Source organism: Lemur catta, chromosome 1 (genome assembly GCF_020740605.2).
Source record: "Lemur catta isolate mLemCat1 chromosome 1, mLemCat1.pri, whole genome shotgun sequence".
NCBI lineage: Eukaryota > Metazoa > Chordata > Mammalia > Primates > Lemuridae > Lemur > Lemur catta.
The window spans coordinates 96,698,468-96,720,316 of record NC_059128.1 but is presented as its reverse complement, the minus strand read 5'-3'; the positions used below and the strand labels follow the sequence as shown (position 1 = coordinate 96,720,316).

General features: G+C 51.8%; 1 protein-coding gene across 1 annotated transcript in view; it reads right to left on the bottom strand.

Annotated features, from left to right (window-relative positions):
* The window catches only part of SMAD6 (SMAD family member 6), a 73,766-nt gene extending 68,572 nt beyond the window's left edge, over positions 1 to 5,194 (bottom strand). Inside the window, exon 1 of the mRNA XM_045541534.1 lies at positions 3,309 to 5,194. Within this exon, the coding sequence (XP_045397490.1) occupies positions 3,309 to 4,125 (817 nt within the window). The 5' untranslated portion in view covers positions 4,126 to 5,194. The remainder of the gene's footprint in view (positions 1 to 3,308) is intronic.
* Positions 5,195 to 21,849: the final 16,655 nt, after the last annotated feature.

Sequence of the window (21,849 nt, the reverse complement as noted above, 5' to 3'; positions counted from 1 at the left end):
TCTCATTTCAAAGGGATAATGCCAGGCCAAATAAAAGGAAAACTTTCTAGTCCATTCTAATTCCTATAGTCCTGGCCTGGGAACCCTGTGTTTTCCTAGGCGGCCTCCTCCAGTCGTTTAAAAGTTCTCTCTCTCTCTTGCTGTCTCTCTTTCCCGGGCGCAATTTGGATAATAGTAATTTACTGAATATAATTACAGAAAAAAAAAGTGGTGAAGCAAAGAGCAGGAGATTTATTCCAAAGTTAATGGATACTTTCAGGAGAAAGGAGCTCTATAAACACAGGTTAGAGCTGTGATTAAAGTATTTCTCCACATTTCCGTCCACATAGGCACCCACCGAGCTCAACGAACTGGCTTTTCCTGGGACAGAACGACACGCACGGCAGGCAGAGCTGGACCTGACTACCACAGGCAGGGAGGACCCCAGCTTCTGAGACAAACGGCGGGGCACGGGCAGGGAGGGGAGGAAGGCCTGCATAGCCTGGACTCTAGCTGACCACCAGCCCTCAGGGATTCTGTCCAAGCCCCCCTCACTTCACAGAGGTGAAAAGAGGCCCAGAGAAAGGAAACTTGCCCCAAGGCCTGGAAGCGCATTGATGGATGGAGCAGGACTGGCTCTGAACAGAAGGGGTCCACGTTGCCAACCAAGGAAGGGGCCTCCTGCCACTGGGGCCAGGTTGGGAGGCTGGGGTGGCTGGTGCCAGGTGGATGTCCCTCCTCGGTGCTGGGCGTTCCAGTGTACTCTACTCCTTAGCTGTGTGCCTGCTCTGTGTGTGTGTGTGTGTCTGTCTGTCTGCCCCATGCCCCAGCCTCTCCCCCAGAGACCTGGAAGGAGCAGCTTTCTTATCAGGACGCACACGCACTGCTGAGCCCCAGCTATGCACCCGCCCAGCTAGGGAGCCAGGCTGGCGGCCAGGTGGCAGGGGTGGGGTGGGCAGCAAAGGGATCCCCCAGGTCTCAGTCCCAGCCACAAGAGGGTCAACCTGACACATACTGGAAACTCTTCCCAGATCTTTGGTCCCCCCAGCTACCGCCTAGGTAGCTGAATGGGGGCTCCATAGGCCAGCAGCTGGCCAAGAAGCAGGGGAACAGACTCAGGGTGCTACAGCCCCTGCAACAGCACCTCCTTCTGGGGGAAGGAAGGAGTCAACTTCCCACACTAAGTCCAGAATCAGATGTGGAGAATGTTCCCAGAGCCACCCCCACTGACGGGTAAGGTGACTGAGAGGAGAGGTAATTCATCCAAGGTCAAGATGCAGGTTACTGGCTGGGCAGAACCTAGGACCAGGTCCATGGTCAAGAAATGTTCTGTTGCAGCTTGCAGGCATCCCTCAACCTGTACCTGTCCAAGGCCACCAAATTCCAACCAACACCCAGACCAACTCCTACTCCAAGCAGTAGGAACAGGAGTGGGTCCTGTCTATTGTCTCCAACTTTTTCACTCTTCCCCTTCCTGCCCACCACCTGAGGTTGCCTGGCACCTTGACTCTCGGCTGGCCCTCTCCTTCTCCTCTGAACCATCATCTAAGGCCCCGTTCTGGTTAGAGCTCCAGGTGATCTGATTACACACACACCCCCTACCACTTCTGGTAGTTCAGACCCACTGACCCAGCCCTGCCCACTTCCCATCTCCCCCCATCTCTTCCCCATCTCCCCCATGGGATTATGCTTCCTGAGGGCACAGATCCTACTCGTATTTCCATTCTGCCAGCTACAGCACCCAGCACAGTGCCTGGCTCAGAGTAAGTGGTCAACAAACATCTGCTGGCACACGGACATGGTGAGAGAGGAAATACCCACTAGGGCCTTCTAGAAGAGTGGAGTGGGCCCCACCAGCCATCCTCCACTAAAAAAAAACAATGACGAGGGATAAGAAAACCACAAATAGGGCTCCTTTCCCCACAGGCAGGGAGGAGATAGGAGTACCAGAGGAGAGAAAGCCACTTCCCCGGGGAAGCTGTCAGGAAGAGGAAAAAGGTGAAAGCCTGGCACAGGCCACAGGTCAGGGATTGCCCAAAGCCCCTAAATCCTCGGGGTGACATGTGGGAGGCAGGACGCCTGATCAATGCTGTCCCTCCCCACCCCTGCCCCATCAATGCCCTCTATTCAGGAACCACCACTGAGGGGAAACTTCCTTTCCTCTCTAGCCACTACCCCCCACACAAACAAGACGCCTGGGACAAATCTACGACCCTAGGCCCACCTTCTCCTTCCACACTGAGTCAGGAGACCTGTGATCTGACCCTCTATGTGCCCCCAGCCTTGATGCTGACTCTCTCCAAGGACGTCAGAATGGAGGAACTCAAAGCCCTCCCAGGCCCAACAGCCTGTAAGTCCCTGCCAGACCACCCTCCCACCTCCCCCACCCCACCACCTCCTGGCAAAACCCCCAATGCTGCCTAATAGATTCACATACCTCCCTCAGATGATACCTACAGGATAGAAGGTGTGTTCCTCCCCCACACCCGCAGTGCAGAGGTCACAGCAGGGGCACTGCAAGCTCCTGATACCCCTGGGGCCTCGCCTGTCCTCACCTCTGCTCCAGCATCCAGGGCCTGCCCAGGTAAGCAAGGCTGGGGGCGGGGTGTATGCAGGAAATCCCAGGAGGAGAACAAAGAAGGGGGCCAGTTCTCAGAGCTAATAAAATACCTGGTTTCCTCACCTACTTGCAGATACCTCCGAGGCTCTCAACTCTATAGAAAAGCTGAAGACACGAATTGACAATGATGATGGACCCTGGCATTTGACATCCAAGGGATGCTGGGAATAATCAGGGCAAGAGAGTGGCCTCCACTCCAGAGATGGGTTACCCTGCAAAAGGTTTGCTCCAAAGCATACAAAGGCACAAGTGCGACATTTTACGAACTACGATTGGTCTACACCCAATTTTGCAACGTATAGCTCCCCGGATATACAAAAGCATAACACATATGTACGCATATGCATACAAATGCTAGAAGCCTGGGCACAAACTGGGGTAAATTCAGAAATTGGAGTGGGGAGAAAGAGGGCAAAGCCCATTTCTTTGGCTTCTCCTTGAGCTGCCCTGCCCTTTCACCGCGAAAGTTAGAGCTTACATCCCGTCCCTGAAGCTGCACAGAGAAACTCCAACCTGTGCCCTTTAAAGTTTGCCGAAGCCTTGAGATGAAGCTGCCGTTTGATGTGTGTGCTCGGACGCCTCCCCGAGTGCTCCCACGCTCCAAAGGCCCCCGCACCTGCGCCCGCCCGCAGTGTCACCGATGGAGAGAAAGCCACAGAAGAGGGCGCAGAGGGGGCCCCGCGGCCCCCGCCCGGCGCGGCGCGCTCACCTGGCCCGCAGAGCCGGCTGAAGTGGTAGGGGTTGCAGCACACTGTAGGGCCGTCGGCGGCGGCGGCGAAGCTGTGGCAGCCGCACAGGGCCTTCAGCTCCACGGCGTGCTGCAGGTCGGGCCAGCGGAAGAGGCGGCCGAGCAGCAGCTGCGGCGGCGCGGGCTGGCCGCCCAGGCGGAGATCGGCGCGCGGCACCAGCACGCAGCCGCCCGGCACGCCGCCGCGGGACTCCACCGCCTCCAGCAGCGTGTCCAGAGAGCGCTCCTTGAGCCGCTTCAGCAGCGAGTACGTGACCGTTTTGAGTTCCTGCTCGAGCAGCAGCAGCCGCGAGCGAGCTTCGCGACTCCGCCCGCCGCCCGCCGGCTCCAGGGCCGCCTCGGCCAGGGGGTCGCTGGCGTCCCGCGGCGCGCCAGCGGCGTCCCGCTCCGAGAAGAGACAGCAGGTCACCGTCTCGCAGTCGCTCTCCGGCAGCCAGCCCGGGCCTCCCGGCTCCGCCACGTCCAGCAGGGAGCCCCCAGAGCCGGCCCCCGGCTCCGACATGGGCCTCGGGGGGCCGCCCGCGCGCCGGCGCCTCCCCGCGCTCTGGGCGCCTCGCTGTCCCACCGCGTCCCGGGGCCGCCTCGGGGCTACCGGGCGGACTTCGGAGCGGCCGCAGCCTCCGCCCTCTCGTGCCCGTGGGGCCGGCTCAGCTCGGCTGCCCAAGCTCCCATCCTCGCCGCCGCCGCCACCGCCGCCGCTGCCGCCTTCCTCCCGGTCGGGGACTACACGACTTCGCCAAAGTCGCCGCACCAGCCCCGAGCGTTTGGACCTGAACATACGATATCCTTTGGCGCCGGGGGTGGGGGGGAGGCGGTCTCCGGTTACCGGGGGTCCGTTCCCTCAGCGAGGCGCCGGCTGCGCGGGCCGCAGCCCCACATGAAGCTCCGCCGAGGAGCGCCGTGCAGACCGCGCACAGCCTGTCGTCGAAGGGGCGCCGCAGGGCTGCAACATGAGGGAGCAAGCCGGGCGGGACGGCGGGGAACGCGCGCACCGAGCCGCAGTCCGCGGCGGGCCAGCGGCTACATGGACCGCGGCGGCTGGGCTGCTCAACAACTCCAGCCCCCGCGCTTCCAGGGGGCTGCAGGCGGCGCGCCGCCAGAGAGACCCCGCATGGGCCGGCGAGCCTTCAAAAGTTGCGCGGCTGGCCCATCAGCAGAAAGTGCTCGCGCCGAACCCCGAAATGCGTCTGGAAAGTCCTGCCTTTAAAACCCTAGCGCAAACTACATGCGCTTTTCCTGCAGGATCCAAAAGACAGGCTTGTTGATATCCTCAGCTCCCTTCTTACTCCCTGCAAAAAGAAGAAAAAAAAAAGGAAAAGAAAGAAAAAGAAATCCCAAACAAAACCCAAATCCCTGGATTTGCATGCACGAAAGGCCAACTCCGTCTCGGGTCCCAGGAGCTAGATGCACTTGGAGCGAGTTTCTCCAGAACGCGGGTGTCAACACATGAGTGGAAGCTGTAAAAATCCCAAAGAGCTGCTGGGAATCCTTAATTAAAAATGCAATCCACAGAGGCAGAGGTCGCAGCCTGCCCCACGCTGCGCTCGGACGCTCAGGGCGCCGCGGCTGCCGAGGTCTGCCCCCCTCCCCCCTCCACAAAAGTGCCTCCCCGTGGCCCCGCGGTCCCTGCGAGGTCTGGCGAGGCAGCGCCCGGCGGCTCTTTCTCTCGGCTCCGTTCCCTCGATCGCTCCCCAGCTCTGCTCTCTCTCTCTCTTTTTTGTTCTCCTCAAACGCACACTGAGGGCCCCCGGAGGAGCGCCGTGGAGTCATTGGCTGCCTCCCATCATATGCCAGTCTAGACACTTTGGCGGCTCCGCGGCGCTGATTGTTGCGCAAACAAGGTTTCAAGTTTCTTAACTCTTAAAGGAGAACACGTCCCATTGCAGGGCCGGAGGCTCCAAGGGGCCGGCTCCCGGGGCGGGCCGAGCCCGGGCCCCCGCCCCACGCCCGCCCCGGCACCCCCGCCCCGGGCCTGACAGCGCCCGCGGCCGGCTCTCTGGCTCGCGTTGCGCCCGGGGCACGGATGTGAGCGAGCACACGCACACACACGCACAAACACACACACACGGTTACACAAACCACCGGCAGGCGCGAGAGGACTCGGCGGACCCCCCGAGACTCGGAAGCAACCGGGACGCTTTGACTCTCCCTGGCTTGTGCACAAACTTACAAACACACATTGCACTTTAGGGTTGGTCCAAACCCCCATCCCAGGGCAGGCTAATAGAAATGGGTGTGCGTGTCTGCCTTCCTGGATTGCGTCTCTGGGGAGCAGGGGGTAGCTATATTGGGGTAGCGGATCTTGCGTGACGGCATGACGGCTGTACAGAGTCGGGGTCGCTCTGCTGGGCCAAACAGGGAGCGCGGGACGCTGCACGCACTGGGGCTCCAGACTCGCCGCAGGCGAGGAGTTGGAGAGGGTGGGGTAGAGGCAGGGAGTGTCTCCCCGTTGGCTCCTTTCGGCCACCACAGCCCTCCCTCGGAGCTAGGCGGGCCGCCGGAGGTCCCGGGCCCCCCCTCGAGGCCGGGCACTCCTTCCTCCCCCTTCGCCAGTTTCTCTGCATCTCGGAGAGAGAGGGCTGTGGGTGAGGGGTCGAGCTTTCCCTAGCGACGTTTCCTTACGAAAGCGGGGGTGGGTTGGGGGCGCGGCGGCGGCAGCCGGACGCCCGGCGCGGGAAGGGTTAAGGCCGCTCCTGCCCCTGGAGCCGGCGCGGCGGGGTACCTCCTCGGGCGCGCTAGCTCGTCCGAGGGTGGCAAAAGTTCAAGCTTGTAAAGTCGGGATTGGTCCCGCGCGGAGGGGGAAAAAAGGCCTGGTCCCCCCTCCCCCCCCGGTTGCGGCGCCGATTGGCCGGGGTGCGGGGCCGGCACCGCCCTCTCCCCGGCGCGCGGCGGCCCCACCCCCGGCGCGGCGCCCCGCCCCTTTCCGGGCTGGAGCCGGGCCCCGCGCTGAATGAAAGAGATTCCGCTGCGATCATTGGCCCGGGCCGGGCGCCATTCCCCCGCCGCGGCCGCGGGGCGCCGGCGCGCGGGTCTCCCCCGGGGCGCCCACTCGTGGGGCCGGCCGTGTGAGCGGGCAGCGGCGCGAGTCCCCGGCCGGCCGGGAGTCTGTGCGCGCCGGGGGAAGGGCAGTATTTACAGGAACCATTCACAACTATTTGATGAGCTTTACCTGGAGTCAGGTACTGTTCTCACTGCGCTCTCCCTAAAGAAGAATCAGCCTGAAACTTCCCCACACCCACCCCCTGCTACCCCTCTGGCTACATGAAAATAGCTGTCCTTGCCTGTTTCTTGTTTGCAAGTGCGGATGATGATGCCTGCCCTTCATGGCGTGCTTCACAGAGCCATCCATGAAGGTCCTAGGAGACCGTGCATATTAAGTGCACAAATCTCAAGTGAACAGCAGGATGCATTTTCATAATTGAACAAACACACCTGTGGCGCTAGCACCCAAAAAGCAACGTGACCTGCACCCCAGAAGCCAGTCTTGTGGCCCCTTTCAGTCCCTTCTCACCCCTGGGGAAATTAATGCATCTTAAAATACGAATACTTCCATGTGAAATATTTCCTTTTATCAGGGTATTTGCTCCCTTGCCTGTGGATTACAATAATAATAGCTCATGCTTATTGAGTTCTTACTATAAGCAAGGCAATGTTCCAAGCGTTACCAGGACTTAGTTACTTAATTCTCACAACAACCCTGACAGGTACTACTATTATCTGTATTTACAGATGAGGAGAGTGAGGCGCGGGAACTTGCCCATTTAATTTGCCATTGCAACAAGGACAGTGTTGAGAGAGCTAACGTGTAAAACCAGAGGGGCATAAACCAGCACGTGTGCTCACCCCCAACAGCTGGAAATAGTGAGTGGGTCTGCGTTGCCAGAACACAGTCTTCAGGGCAATGATTTTCAAAATGTGGTCCAAGGACCTGGACCACCTACATGGACCTGCTGAATCAAAGTGTTATGGGTTGAGGCCCCAGACTCCACATTACACTTTGGGGATAGGTATGGTGGTTACCAGCATTTTATAGATAAGGACACTGAGGCACAAAGGCTTGCAGAAGGTAACCTGCACAAGCTTGTAGTTATTGGCAGTCAGGATTTAACCCCAGCCAGTTTGGCTGGAGCAGGGGTATGTGTGTATAGTGGAAAGCAAAGGGAATGGGCAGCAGGAAGGAAAAAGGTTACTTGCAGTTAACCTGAAAAGAATCCCCTCCCAGCAGGGATGAACACACTTCCACAAATGCTCAGTGCATTTCCCTGGGGGCAAATATGTGGCTTCTTTACCCCTGCTCTTATCCCCATACCTCCCTGAGGTACAAAGGCATCCCTTTCTGCAGAGTTCCTCGGGGAGCACCCTGAAAGATGTCAGGCCTATGCTCCCATGGCCTCCAGCCAAGGAGACACTGAAGGGGGATGCTCATCTGTAAAGTGGGAATAGAAATCATGCTGGAAGTGGTTGCTAAAGTTAAATGACAAGAGGACCCAAAATCAGCCCTTGTTATGGGACAACTGCATCTGAACGGAAAGGAAGGGCAGTGGCAGTGAGTCCCAGTGTCCTCGGATTCCTAAGGCCAGTCCAGCCTAGTGCCTGGCACGCATCCTGGCCACTAGAGGGTGTGTGTGACGGGCCCAGCAGGGCAGGGCCCTGGCTACAGCCTAAGAACACCCTCCCTCCTGGACTGTCATACCCAATTCCCTAGGCATGCAGGGAAAGGAGAGAAAAGGTGGGGTCCCAGCATGTCTCCCCACCGAGTTACTCACAAAGTAACTCACAAAGTAGTAACTCTGACCCCTCAGATTCAAATCTGCCCCCACTCCGCCAGTATTTCCCCCAAAGCACTGTGATTCCCCTTTATAGGGCTTGTTACGGTCCATCACCGCGTCATTCCTTTTCTGTTCTATGCCTTGGGAATGTCAGCCCCACAGGGGCAGAGGTGGTAAAACCATCAGGCACAGGCCACCCTCAGCAGTGTGGAGGAAGTTGAGTCACAAACACCCTGTGTCACCACAGAAGCTAAATCACACAAGACAGTACTTGCCCCATTTCTTCTTCCTGGTCTCTAGTATGCCTGTCACATAGTGGGCACTCAATAAATATTTGTGGTGTGATTGAAATAAAACCCTCACTTAACCAAGCTCCATGCTCATCTCTGTGCCAAGCACGTATATGCACTATCTCATCAAATCCTCCCAACAACACAAAGAAGGTGTTATTCTTCCTAGACTCATTTTTAAAGAGAAGGAAACAGAGAGGTTAAGTAATTTGTCTCTAGTCACATAGCCAGTAGATAGCAGAGTAGTGATTTGAACCCAGGGCTGCTTGAGGTGAGTGTGTATCTTCTTAACACCTGGTCCCAAAAAAGAAAACCAATCCTTTACCCATGGGAAGTTTCTATACTAGTTGGGAAGGCACAAGGTATGAAATAGCTGCAATCATGCAAGGCAGAGCTTGCTTCCAGGTGGTGGGAGGAGGCAGGATCTACGGGCCCCTGCTTATAAACGGAGACATCACAGAGGGAGTGTGGGCCGCCTTTCACTATGGTCAAATAGATTGGCAGGGAGACTGACTCATTGTGACTCACTTCACAGGAGACTGATGGATAAACCAGGGTTCCACTTATTAACTTTTTTTTTTTTTTGAGACAGAATCTCACTCTGTTGCCCTGGCTAGAGTGCCGTGACATCAGCCTAGCTCACAGCAACCTCAAACTCCTGGGCTCAAGCGATCCTACTGGCTCAGCCTCCCGAGTAGCTGGGACTACAGGCATGCGCCACCATGCCCAGCTAATTTTTTCTATACATATTTTTAGCTGTCCATATAATTTCTTTCTATTTTTAGTAGAGATGGGGTCTCGCTCTTGCTCAGGCTGGTCTCGAACTCCTGAGCTCAAGCGATCCGCCCGCCTCAGCCTCCCAGAGTGCTAGGATTACAGGCGTGAGCCACCGTGCCCAGCCCACTTATTAACTCTTAAGGAAAACAACTATAGGCCCCAATGGCTAAGTGGTATTGTCTGCCCCTTCGGAAGGCAAACCTACTTTCAACATAGCCCCAAATTGGGGGGGGAGGTCACTCTTGGGCAGTGGTAAACAATGCTTCTAAAGCTCTGATGACCTTCTCTCCCTTGAAAAATGCACATGTGTATGAATGGAACTTTGTGTTCATTCATTTGACACATACTTACTGAGCTCCTACTGGGTGCCAGCGCCTCTTCTAGGTGCTCAAGCAAAACACAAAATTCCTGAGCTCAAGGAGTGTAACAGAAAGAGAGACAGACCAAAACAAAATAATCAGGGTAACAATGTATCAGAGGTAAATGTGCCAAGGTCAAAAATAAAACAGAGAAGACGAGAGAGGAATGTTAGGAGAGGGTAGGTTGTGGTTTAGAGAAAGTGGTCAGAGGAGGTTTCCCTGGGAAGGTGATATTTGAGCAAGGTCTTAATGGTGGTGGGAAAACTAGCTATGACACTATCTGGGGGAGGAATATTGTAAGCACAGAGAACAGCAAGGACAAGGGCCCTGAGATGGGAGCCTGCCTGGCATGTTCCAGAACTATCAAAGAGGTGACGAGATCAGAGAAATACTGGGGGAAAGACTGTAGGTTCGTATAGGCCATTGTTGGATCTTTGGCCTGTGTTTTGAGTGACCCAGGAGGTTCTGAGCAGGGGAGGGACAGAATCTGCCTTCTCCTTCAACAGGCTCCCGTAGACTGCAGGGGCGGAGGTAGGAGTGGGGCCTGGTAGGAGGCTGTGGCCGTGGTCCATGTCAGGGGCCATAGACACCTGTACCAGGGTGGGAGCAGGAGAACAGCATTCAGATCCCAGACATTTTATATACCTGAAGATAGAACCAGCATGATTTGCTGTCAAATCTTTGGATGTGTAAGAGAACATCTGAACAGTACAGTATACCCATGTTATTGACACTTAATCTTTTAAATCAATTCACCACTTTTATTTAGCTTTATCATAAGCAGTAATATCCATGAAGTCACAAATGTGCTAGTTACATTTATCACTTTAAAGTAAAATATAGATCTTTTTACATATTAAATAGATAAATCTATTTATCTGTGCATCACCTGAAATTATCTGGGGACCACCAGTATACATGCGATGTTGGGAATACGGGTTTAACCAATGCCTAACTTCACCCCCTTAGGTTTTTTGTTTGTTTGCTTGCTTTTCACTGCTTTTTCTCAGCGAATGATTTTTCCTGGTTCTGTCTCTCAGCTGTGGCACATCTTACCATAGCCCCTCTGAACTGATTGCTGGTTTTACGATAGCCACCCCAGGCAGCCTGGCCTTGGGCAGGAATGGTGAAGAACTTGGGCCACAAGGCCTAACAGACCTGGGTTCAAATCCTGTTTGGGCATCTCTTAGCTTTGGCCTCTGGCAACTTCCTCTACCTCCTATAACAATCCCCAGTGGAGTACCAGTATTATTCCCAGGTTATAAATTACAGCTGGGGAGCCTGAGACTTAACTGGAAATAATAATAATAATAGGAGGTTGTTTTGAAGGTCTAAATGCTTAGCACAGTGTCTGGCACCTAGTAAGTGCTCAATGAATGGTAGCTATTATTAGTGAAATGAGCATGGAGTCCATCCATCATTACCAAGTTAAGCCGCTAAACTAACAACAGCCCTGCAAACTACTTAACCTCTGGGACAATCAGCTTCCTCATCTGTAAAATGCACCAACTTGACCAAGGTGGGAGTTAAGTGAGTAAAGTTCTGGCACACTGTAGAACTCAGCGGCTTAATGAGCTGATTAATAAGCTTACTAAGCATAAGTACCCACCTCATCCGGTCATCATGAGAGTTGATTGAGATAATATGTGCGGAGCAGATAGAGCTGCTATTGTTATTCTGTTCCTTGAGTATCCACAGGGGAGGGCAACACCCGGCGTGTTATCCAGTGAATGAATGAATGGATGGAGGTGTGAATGAGTGAAGTGCAGTGAGTTTCATGGTTGTTAAAGGGATGGAGGCAGTGTGCAGACGCCAGGGAAAGAACTGTGGATTTGCTACAGTGAACCTGGGTTACCTGGATCCATCTTCCTCAAACTGAGCTAATGTGGGGCCTCTTGAAGTCAAGGGATTTTTCTGGAGAGCTAATCTGATTCATAGATGTTAAGGAAATTTAATTTTATGTTATATCTGTAATATATTCTATTTTTAAGATGAGAGCTAAGCCAGATATACCAGGGAATAGAATGCAAAATCATCATGAGTTTTTGAACAGAGATGGGAGACTTCTGAAGAATGTCATGGTCACTGTGAACAGCATCAAAACCAGGACCCCAGACTGGCCCAAGACCCAATCCCAGCACCTCCTGGTTGGCTCACTCCCCCAGCCTTCAGGAGAATGCAGAAGCTCTCATTGGAGAAACAATGCCCAGGGGTATGCACATTTTGGTGCTTGGCTACAGTTCAACAGACAGAGCATTTCTACTGGAAACTTATTATAGGCCAAAGACATTTAGGTGCAGAGAGCCCTGCCTTTCAGAGACTAGGCGTTTATTTGAAGAAATGTCTGTATTCAATCACTTCTCACCGTGGCCAGAGAGAACCTTTCAGCATTCCTTTCTGACCTTGAGGCTTCCAGATTGAGAACCTTTCAATGGATCCCCATGGCTAACGGGTCAAAGAGGAGTCTCCTGGCCCTGTTAGTGCAAGTCGCACTTTGTCTCCCCCTCCACTACATGGATCTTGAACAAAACAGTGGCTGCTCTCTAGAATACTCCAAAGTTCCCCACCTATGTCCTGCTCTCTGATACCCCAGATTTTGCATACACTGGTTCATCTGCCTGGAACGTAATGTCCTTCCTTCTTTTCCTCTGAGCAAATGTCTCTCTCTCTGTCTCTCTCTCTTTCTCTCTCTCTCAAGCCCAAGGTTACAGTCCTTGCACTACCCTGACATTTGTACATTCCTCCTTCCCAGGGCTGGAGATGATTTGTCCACATGGGAGAGACCCTCAAGAGCAAAGCCTGAGTCTTCCTCATGTCCCCAGCCCCAACCCAGCACCCAGGAGGTGCTCCATAAATTTGGAGGGAGAGGGGAGGCAGATTTTAACTTTTGATAGATATGGCCAAATTGGTCTCCCAGGAGAAGTTGTATCAGCTTCCCCTCCCTGCAGCAATGCTCACACCTGTTGACCGTTTGATTCCAGCTTATATATGTAAACTACATAGATACATGTGAGTGAAATGATACATGTATATGGTTATATATTGTATAACTGAAGTGGGGAGTTATGCTCCTTAAGGTTACTTTATAGTAAAAAGAAAGAGATTAGAAGCAACCTTAACATTATCAGTAGAGGATCTAGTTAAAGAAATGATGGTATATCATCCAGCGGTTGAAAAAGAAAGAGGCAGACCTCTGTATAAAAAGATCAAGGTATTAAGTGACTAACAGCAATGTGTACAGTCTGCTACAATTTGCACACATTTTTTAAAAGCTTATATGCTTGTGTACGAATAAAATGTCTTTGGAAAGATGCACAATAAGCTGGTAAAAATGGTTGTTTCTGGGGAGAAGAACAGAGAGACTGGAATCTGGGTGAATTAACTTTTCACCCATACCCATCTGGTTCTCTGCTTGCTTGCTTGTTTTAATTTATTCTAGTAAATAGGTAATACCTGCACCCAATACAAGATCTAAACAGTATCCAAAGTTCAGTACAAAAGAGGCCTCCCTCTCTCTCTTTCCCGCCCTCAGCCTTCTTGATGTACATTCTACAGTAACTTCTGAATTCTGCACTGTGGCTGAATTACCCATTCAAAACCGATTAAGTCAGAGCCTGGTGCATTGGCACGCGCCTGTAGTCCCAGGTACTTGGTAGGCTGAGGCAGGAGGATCGCTTGAGCCCAGGAGTTCAAGGTTGCAATGAGCTATGATTGCGCCTGTAAATAGCCACTACACTCCAGCCTGGGTAACATAGAGAGACTCTTTTTCTAAAAACAACAGCAACAACAAAAAACAATTAAATGTTTAGAAATATTAAAATATTAAATATTTGTTGAAGAAAGGAAGAAATCAACAAAAGAATTGTTGACTGAAGAATTAAATACACGAAAGAGTTCGGTAACCTGCAAAGCAGGACATTGAGTAAGTGACAAATGAAATGACAAAAACAAGAAGAGATATAAGTAAGAAGTGACGACAATCGGAGCGTTGCATCCTGTCCTGTCTTGCTCTGGGTTTCCTGTGTGTACATCTTCTCTTCCTAGCCACACCAGGACAGGGCTTTCTGCCCTTGTTTACTTCCCAGAGCTAGGCATGCAGAAGGTGTGTAATAAATTTCTTGCTTTAACTCCCACTAGCCCGAGCCAAGCTCTGGGAAGGGGCTGGGGGACCCAGTCACCAGGGCCTCCCAGAGCCCAGGACTGTGTGCAGGGCTACATTATGACTTCCTCGGGCCTCAGACTCTTTTATTGTATTCACAGGCTCCTACTTTCATAAAGAAAAAAATTTAAATATATTTTACAAGTGTATTGGCATAAGGACAAATGTAACCCAGGCTGGATTTGTTGGTATAGAGTCATTATTATTATTCATTTTTTTCTTCAGATCTTAAAGAAAATTAAAATGAAAACATTTTGTAGACCCCCTAACAGTATCATGGGCCCTAAGCACTGTGCCTGCCCTGCTGAATAGATAAGTCTGCCCCGGGCCTGTGCCTTGGGCATGGCTGGTATTCAATAAACAGGCTGCTTCTAGGAGCAGCCTGGCTCGGGGAAACACACGTTGGCTTTGGAGCCCTAAAGACCTGGATTTGGTCCCAGCTCCACCACTTACCCTCTAGGCCACTGTAAGGCAATCACTAAGGCTTCTTGAGCTTAGTTTCCTCCCTGCTAAAACGCAGTGCTGCCTGGAGGATTAGAAATAATGTGTGGTGCTTAATAAATGCCCATTGCCTTCGGTAGATCTGTCCCCAAGATGGAAGGGGGGCCGTGGAGGTGGGCCAGGTATGTGGTTGGCTTTGGTAACACTGACCACAGCCAGGAATCTTGGCCCCTTCGGAGGGAGAGGCGGAAGGTAGTGGCGGGAGGTGCAGTCACTTGGCCTTCTCTTAGTAGAAGTCTGGAGCAGATAAGGAAAGATTAAAATTCAGAGTCAAGCCTCTGCTCAGGGGTTCTCAGCCTTGACTGTGTGTTGGAATCACCTGGAGTTTTAAAAAATACTAATGCTGAATCCCCAGACTGATTTAATTAGAATATCTGGTATGGGGTCCAAGTGTGTTTTTTGTTTTTTGTTTCTTAGCTCCCTGGGTGATTCTACTGGGGCAGGGCTCAGCATCGCCAGGCCTATACCTGCAGGCAGATGGAAGGAGTGACAGGAATGACGTGCTTTGCCCAGCAATGGCTTCCTGCCTCAACGACATCTAAGACCAGGAACTCCTGGTAGTAGACCCCCTCTCCCCGAAGGCCTAGCGCAATTGGCCTGCAGACCCCTAGGCCGTCCCAGGCCCATGGAATTAGCATCTCTGGGTTAGGTCAGAGGCTGCATTTCTCACATGCCCCCGAGGGGATTCTCATGTACAGTGACACTTTTAAGTTAAGAGAGGACATATATTCTACATCTTGGTCTGGGAAGGGGTTACATGGTGTACACGCATGTGAAAAATCATCAGGCTTCACACCTGAGATGTGTACTTTATGCACCTCACTCCAAAGACACAAAGGTACCGACCTACGGTGTGTCTGGAGCTTTAGGAAGGAGAATTGGGGAAGCTGCCTGGAAGAGGGGCTGTGTGAGCTGGGCCTAGCTGGGGAGCGGAGCAGGCAACAGGGCAGAGGGAGCTGGGGGGTCCGTAGGGAGGAGACTCTTGGAGGAATAGCAGTGGGGAAGGGGTGGGGATAGAGAGAGGGTTAGCTCTGAAGCCTTCGCAGGCAGCTGCCTCATCTCCACCCAGTAACGGGGTGTCCTCAGGCCCAGGGGCTGCCGTGGTCAGCAAAGGTAGCCCATGTAAACTCCCAACCGGCCTCCAAGTGCAACCAGGTCATTCTCCCCAACAAGACAGCATTGTTTGGGGTTCTAATCCAGGGCAAGAAAAACAGAGAGCCCAATTGTCCCTGTCATAATGGGTATATAATTTATAATAATGTCAGCTATTAAAGGATTTTTAGTAATTAACTGACAGTGGTGTGCTATTTCACTGCATTTTTGCCTGCCATAATGATCTTGAACTTTGCAAGGCAGTTTTGAACTTGCTCAAAATAAGCCCTGAATACAAAGAAGGGCAAAATCATTCCAAATGAAGGGTAAGAGGAATTGGAAAAATGGGGCTGTCCTCCTCCCAGGAGGAGGGATGAGTTGTGCAGAGCCAGAGAGGACGAGGTCTCCTGTCTTCCCAGGGAGCTACATTTATTAAAATGTCTGCCAGTCCAGAGTGGTAAGTAAAGCAAACCAGCTGTTTCACGATGGCATGCTAAGCTGCACTTTTTTCAACACACCTTGCTTGCATGATACACAGCTAGGAATATTTTCCTCTTCCCCAGGGAAATACGCTTCCTCTCTTATTTTTCTTAGAACATATGATTCTCTTGGTATATCTTTTGCTCTTTCGATTTTTAATAAAGGCATAGAAATAGGAAGTATTTCTTTCTCCTCTTAGTTCCACAAGCCCAAAAAGAAAACACAAGCCCAATGACAAATAGTAGCTGATACTGAGTGTTGGAGAGGCATTAGGGAATGGTGGGGTCTGTGGCAAATTGGTGAGCTCAGGCCCAGTGTCAAGGGAGGCATCTGCTTCTCCACTCTAGACAATCGGGACTGCAGGCCCTATGGCAGAGACTGCTCAGTGCCTACGGCGACCTCAATTCTTCTCCTTCTCTTTAGTTGCGGAATGATGATTCTCATTTAATTTATTTTTAACTGGACGAATTTTATCCTGGGGAAAAACTAATTTGGCCTAAGCCTAGTCTTATGACTATCCCGACTCTCCCTTGCCCTTGGTACAGCCATGTGACTATTTCTAGTCAATAAGATATAAGTAGACACGTTGTGTGAGACTTCTGGAAAGGCTGTGTAAAGGGAGCTGACTCAGCTGGGAAACACCCTTTCTTTGCCTTCAACCTTTCCTTCTCTGGCCTGGAGTACAGATGTGATGGCTGGACCCCTGGAAGCCATCATGGACCATGAGGTGACCTTTGCAGATGGAAGCCACGCACTGAAGATGGCAGAGCAGAAAGAGAGGGGAGCTGAAGTCCCTGATGACTTTTAGAATCCACCACTCCAGGCCTGGGCTGCCTGTTTATCTCCTGACTTCTTTTATATGAGGAAGAAACATCTGTCTTATTTAAGCTACTGCTATTTTGAGTTTTTCTGTTATGATCTGCCCAACTTAATCCTTATCAAAATAACTGGGCTCACTGCATTGGACTGAATGTTTGTGTCCCCACAAAACTCAGACGTTGTCACTTAATTACCAATGTGATGGTATTAGGAGGAGAGGCATTGGGAGGCGATTAGGTCATGAGGGTGGAGCCCTTATGAATGGGATCAGTGCCCCTTATAAAGGAGACTCCAGAGAACTCCCTCCACCTTCCGTGGACACAGCAAAAAGACAGCCATCTGTGAACCAGGAAATGGGCCCTCACCAGACACCACATCTGCTGGTGCCTTGATCTTGGACTCCTCCCAGCCTCCAGAACCATGAGAAATAAACTTCTGTTGTTTATGGTATTTCATTATACCAGCCTGAGTAGACTAAGATACTATCACCTGATAATCCATACTTCAAATCTAGCCAGATTTACAGATTTGTATGTGCCATACCTTGATGTCATAAATGTCGGAAACCATGTAAACACATTTAAAACACCGAGCAGGCCAGACACACCATGTCTGTGAGCTGCATTCAGCCCAAGTGCCCCTCTGGCATATACTACTGACGGTGGTTACAGGTCCTGTTGAAAACGGGCAGTCCCCTCCTGTCTGTAAGGGTTGTACTTCTCCAGCCCCTTGAACTCAAGTGGGACCGTGTAACTTGCTTTGGCCAACCAAATACGAGCAGTGGTGATGTGAGACACTTCTGGGCAAAATAACTAAGAGCCAGTGTGGGGTCTGCCACATTCTCTTTTCCCTGCCATCGTCATTATGGATGCATGTCAATGCGGAGCTTCCTTCAGCTGGATCTTTTAGTGACTTTGAAGAACAGAGTACCCTGTTAACCAGCCATATAGAGCATAGATAAAAAAGAATCATGGTTGTCAAAAAGACACTGGGATTTGAGGGGTGTCTGTGACCACAGTGTCACCTGTGGTGCCCTGACAGATCTGCTCTCTGCACCCTGGATACTGATCACTGGAATTTTACAAAGCCCTCCTTCCGCCTTTCTGTCTGTGGGTGAAATTTCCCCATCTTTCTAGCCCTCCTACTCATTTTTTTAATGATTCCATTTATTCATACATTCATACATCAAACGAATGAGGCAACCCTTCTACGTGCAAGTCAAGCCACTGCTTCCAGGGAGCTCACACCCATCCTTTGACTGGGTTGTTTCCTCTGCTAAAATCCTTGTGGATCTTCCCAGACCCCCTCACATCCAACCCAGCTGGGGAAAGGGAATAGAGAGGGGGTTGGCAGGGGTGGTGGGGTGCAGTTCTTGGAGGACAGCCTTTCGGGACTAGGAGATAATATTTGGGCCTATTTGCACCGATATAAATAAAGCACTGGAAATGGTGCCTGGCGCACAGCACATGTTCACTGGATTTTAGCTATTAACATTGTTATTATACGTATGCATCATGCTTGCATGACTTTGTAGGTTGCCTGCCTCGCTGACCTCTAGTGGAGAGAAGGATATTGAGAGAATGAGACACCAGATGGGCAAGCTCTGAAAATATTAGTCAATATCTCATTTGAAATTCACAGTAACTTTGCTCAGGTAATTAGCATTAGAGTTTGCTTTTTATAGATAAGAAAAAGGAATCTCAGACGCTCACGAGTTTTTTCTTGCCCCACATCTAAGAAGGGAGAGTATTGAGACCCAGAGCCAGGTCTGTCTGTCTGTAGCCCTGTAGGAGTTTCCATGACACGACTTAGATGGAGAAGATCCAGTGGTGTAGGGAATGTGCCAGGCCAGGGGTGTCCAGAGAAGAGGCTGAAGCACTGGAGACCAGGGGTGCAGTCATTCGCTAATGGCCACCATACCAGATGCTGACACCGAGCAACTTTCTCTGTTGAGCCAGGTGTGGCCTGTGTAACAGCAGCTTCCCACCCCATTGCCATCTAGCTCTCCCTAGAGGCCCCCAAGCGATGGCCAGCCTTCCCCGAGCTCACCCTGAGTCCGGATAGAGGCAAGCCCCTGCAAAAAGCTGGAGGGAGGAAGATACAACATCACTGAGGCTGGCAGTCCATGCTGGAAAATGGGGGCCTGTCACCTGCCCCACAGGGGCAGTCTGTGCTGGTGATACATGTCCAGACTTCAGCCCTTAAGAGATGAACAGGGAGAACCTGGGTTTCCCTGAATGCACCACACCTCCCAGGAAAGTGGGATGATGGGAACTCTCTCTCCCCACCACCCCAGAGACCAAGATTAATGCCCTCACTCTCCCCACTGCCTTTGACTGGATTTCTCCTCAGTTTCTCCTAAGTCGGTAGAAGGGCATCCCCACGACCTACTTCTGTCTCTTTCTTTCATCATAAACTAAAAAAGGATTTGAAGCTCTGCCGTGAATCTGATACAGTCAGTGCAAATTTGTGGTCAACAGAGGAACACAGGAGGGCTTGGCCCACAGTCCCTGGAAGCTAAGAGAGCTTGCAGGACACAATGCACCTGGACATGATGAATGGCAGCTGTGTCCATTAGAAAGCTTTGGGCTGCAAGTAACTGGAAATCCAACTCAAAGTGGTTCATACAATAAGAATCTTTATTATTCTATGAAAAAATAAATCTGGAAGTAGGACAGGCTCTTGGAAGAGCTCCACAGTCATCAAGGAGAACATAGTTCTTTCCATCTCACTGCCTTTCCATCCTCAGAGGTCAGTTTTGCCTCAAGCTGGCTTCCTTCACAGTTGCAAAATGGCTGCTGCAGCACCAGGCATCACATCAGATACACTGAAGAACATTTCTCCTGCTATCTCCCTTCTAACAGCAAAGAACCTTTCCCCAGAAACACTCTAGCAGATTTCCCCCTCAAATCTTATTTGCCAGAATGGGGTCATCAATTGACCTAAGCTAAAGGAATTTACATGTGTTAGGTGGCTAGATGTCTTCTGTTTGTCCCTCCCCTTCTCCACCGTCTCTGTGTCCTATGAAGGTGATGTATATGGACTACGTCAAGAGGCAACCTTGCCCTCTAACTTCAGATTGGACTCAGCCAGTGGGGGATACCAAGAAGTCCTCACAGAAGAGGAAGAGAGAGAGGTCAAGATATTTATTGCCCCGGGGTCCTCCTTGTTGGGTTGCCATGAGTCCCCTGCATCTTCCACCAAAGGCCACAGCTTCTGTGGTGCAGCCCTGCATACTCCACCCTCCTCTGGTTCAGGCTCCCTCTCCCTCCCTTGCCTCCTCAGACCCCGGAGGAGTTAGCAGCAGCTCTCCACCATCCCCAGACCCAGGCAACTTCGACACCCCTTGATGCAATTCTCAGTCCCTTCCCAGGCCTTTGCAGATAGTCCTTTACTCAGTTCTCTCAGGGACCCGTCTGAATGTGCTATTCTCTACCCTTCCCCAGACCTGACCAACACACTGGGCTGGGGATAAGGCTTCCTTTGCAGTCCTGAGTCACTGTCTCCGGGGCCTCTTCCCAGAAGGTCTCTTTGGTACTTGACCCTCAGTCCATTCCAAATAGCATGCACCCCCTGCCCCCCATCCTGACTTCCCCATCTCTGTCAACAACACCTCCAACCATTCAGTCTCCCAGGGTCAAAACCTGGGTGTCAGCTTCTACCCTCACACTGCCCTGTCCCTGACCCATGCAGAACAGGTTCCATTGGTTCCTCTACTGACTGTCTCCCACACCTCAACCCTACCCAATGTCAGGCGCCATCACTGCCCAACTGCCTCATGACAGCAGCCTTCTAAGTGATCCCCCTGCTTCTAAGTGATGCCATTCCCTGCTGCCACAGGAAACTTCCTTGATCATATCTCTGATCATGATCTTATTCTTCTGCTCAAAACCCTGCTCCCACTGTCTGCAAATTAAATTCCAGATGCCTTAGTTTGTCCAAAGCCCTGAAGGTTCAGGCCCCTACCCAGCTTCCTGGTTTCAGTTCCTGCTACATGCATAACCCTCTGGCTATACAGGTCAGCTATTGCTGGGTAAAAAAAAAAAAAAAAATCACCCCAAAACTCAGTAGCTTAAAACAACAGCTTATATTATTGCTAACAAGTCTAGGGTCAGCCAGCAGTTTTGCTGATCTGGGCCAGGCTTGGCTCACTCACGTGTCTGCAAGCAGCTGACAGGAGGCTGGTCTGGGATGGCCTCAGTCCCATGTCTGGTGGTCATCTGGTTGCTGGCTGGGTGAAAGGAATGGACTAGGCCACATGTCATGCATCACCCAGCAGACTAGCCTGGAGGCGTAGTATTAATAGTTACTGATCGCTGCGTAACAACGTACACAGCTATTAATAAAAACAACACACACTTATTTTCTCATAATTTCTGCGGGTCAGGAATTCAAGTGCTGCTTGGCTGGGTACAGTGGCTCGGGGTCTCTCACAAGGCTGCAATGAAGGTATGAACTAGGCCCTCGGTCAGTCCTCCCGAGGCTCAGATAGGGGAGGATCTGTTTCCAAGGTCACTCACGTGGTTTTCGGTCGCTCTCAGGTCCTCACTGGCTGTTGGCCAGAGATGTCATGTCCTTGCAACGGGGGCGTCTCCACAGGGCAGCTCACAGCATGGTAGCCGGGTTCCCTCAGAGCAAGCCAGCAGGGAAACATGACAGGGAGAACAAGATGGGCGTCACAGTCTTTTGTAACCTAATATCCGAAGTTCCAACCCGTCGCTTTTGCAATATTTTATTTGTCAGAAGCAAGTTACGAGGCCCAGCCCACACTCGGTGGGAGGGGATGGTGCAGGGTGCTAACACCAGGAGCATTTTAGAGGCTGCCTGTCACACTGGGCTTGGTCCTATGCGGTGGCAGCCTTCCAAGAACAGCAAGAGAGAGTACACAAGTGTGCAAAGTCTCTTGAGGCCCCGGCTTGGAACTTGCATGCGTTTGGCCAAAGCAAGCCACAGGGTTAAGCCCAGATGCAAGAAACAGGGAAAGAGACTCCATCTCTTGATGGGCAGAGCTGCCCAGTGACATTGCAGACGGACGTGGATACTGGCAGACATGGAGACTCATGTCCGTTTTTGCAAAGAACCACACGGGTTTCCCCACTGTTTCCCCAAAATGCCTTGTGCTTTCTAGCCAAAGGGCCTTTGGGGGCACAGTTTCCTCCTCCTGTGCCATCCTGCCCCATCTCTGCCTTTTACCACTCTCCCAGTCTTCAAGGACCAACTCACACTCTATGATGCTTTCCTTTTGCTGCTGTAACA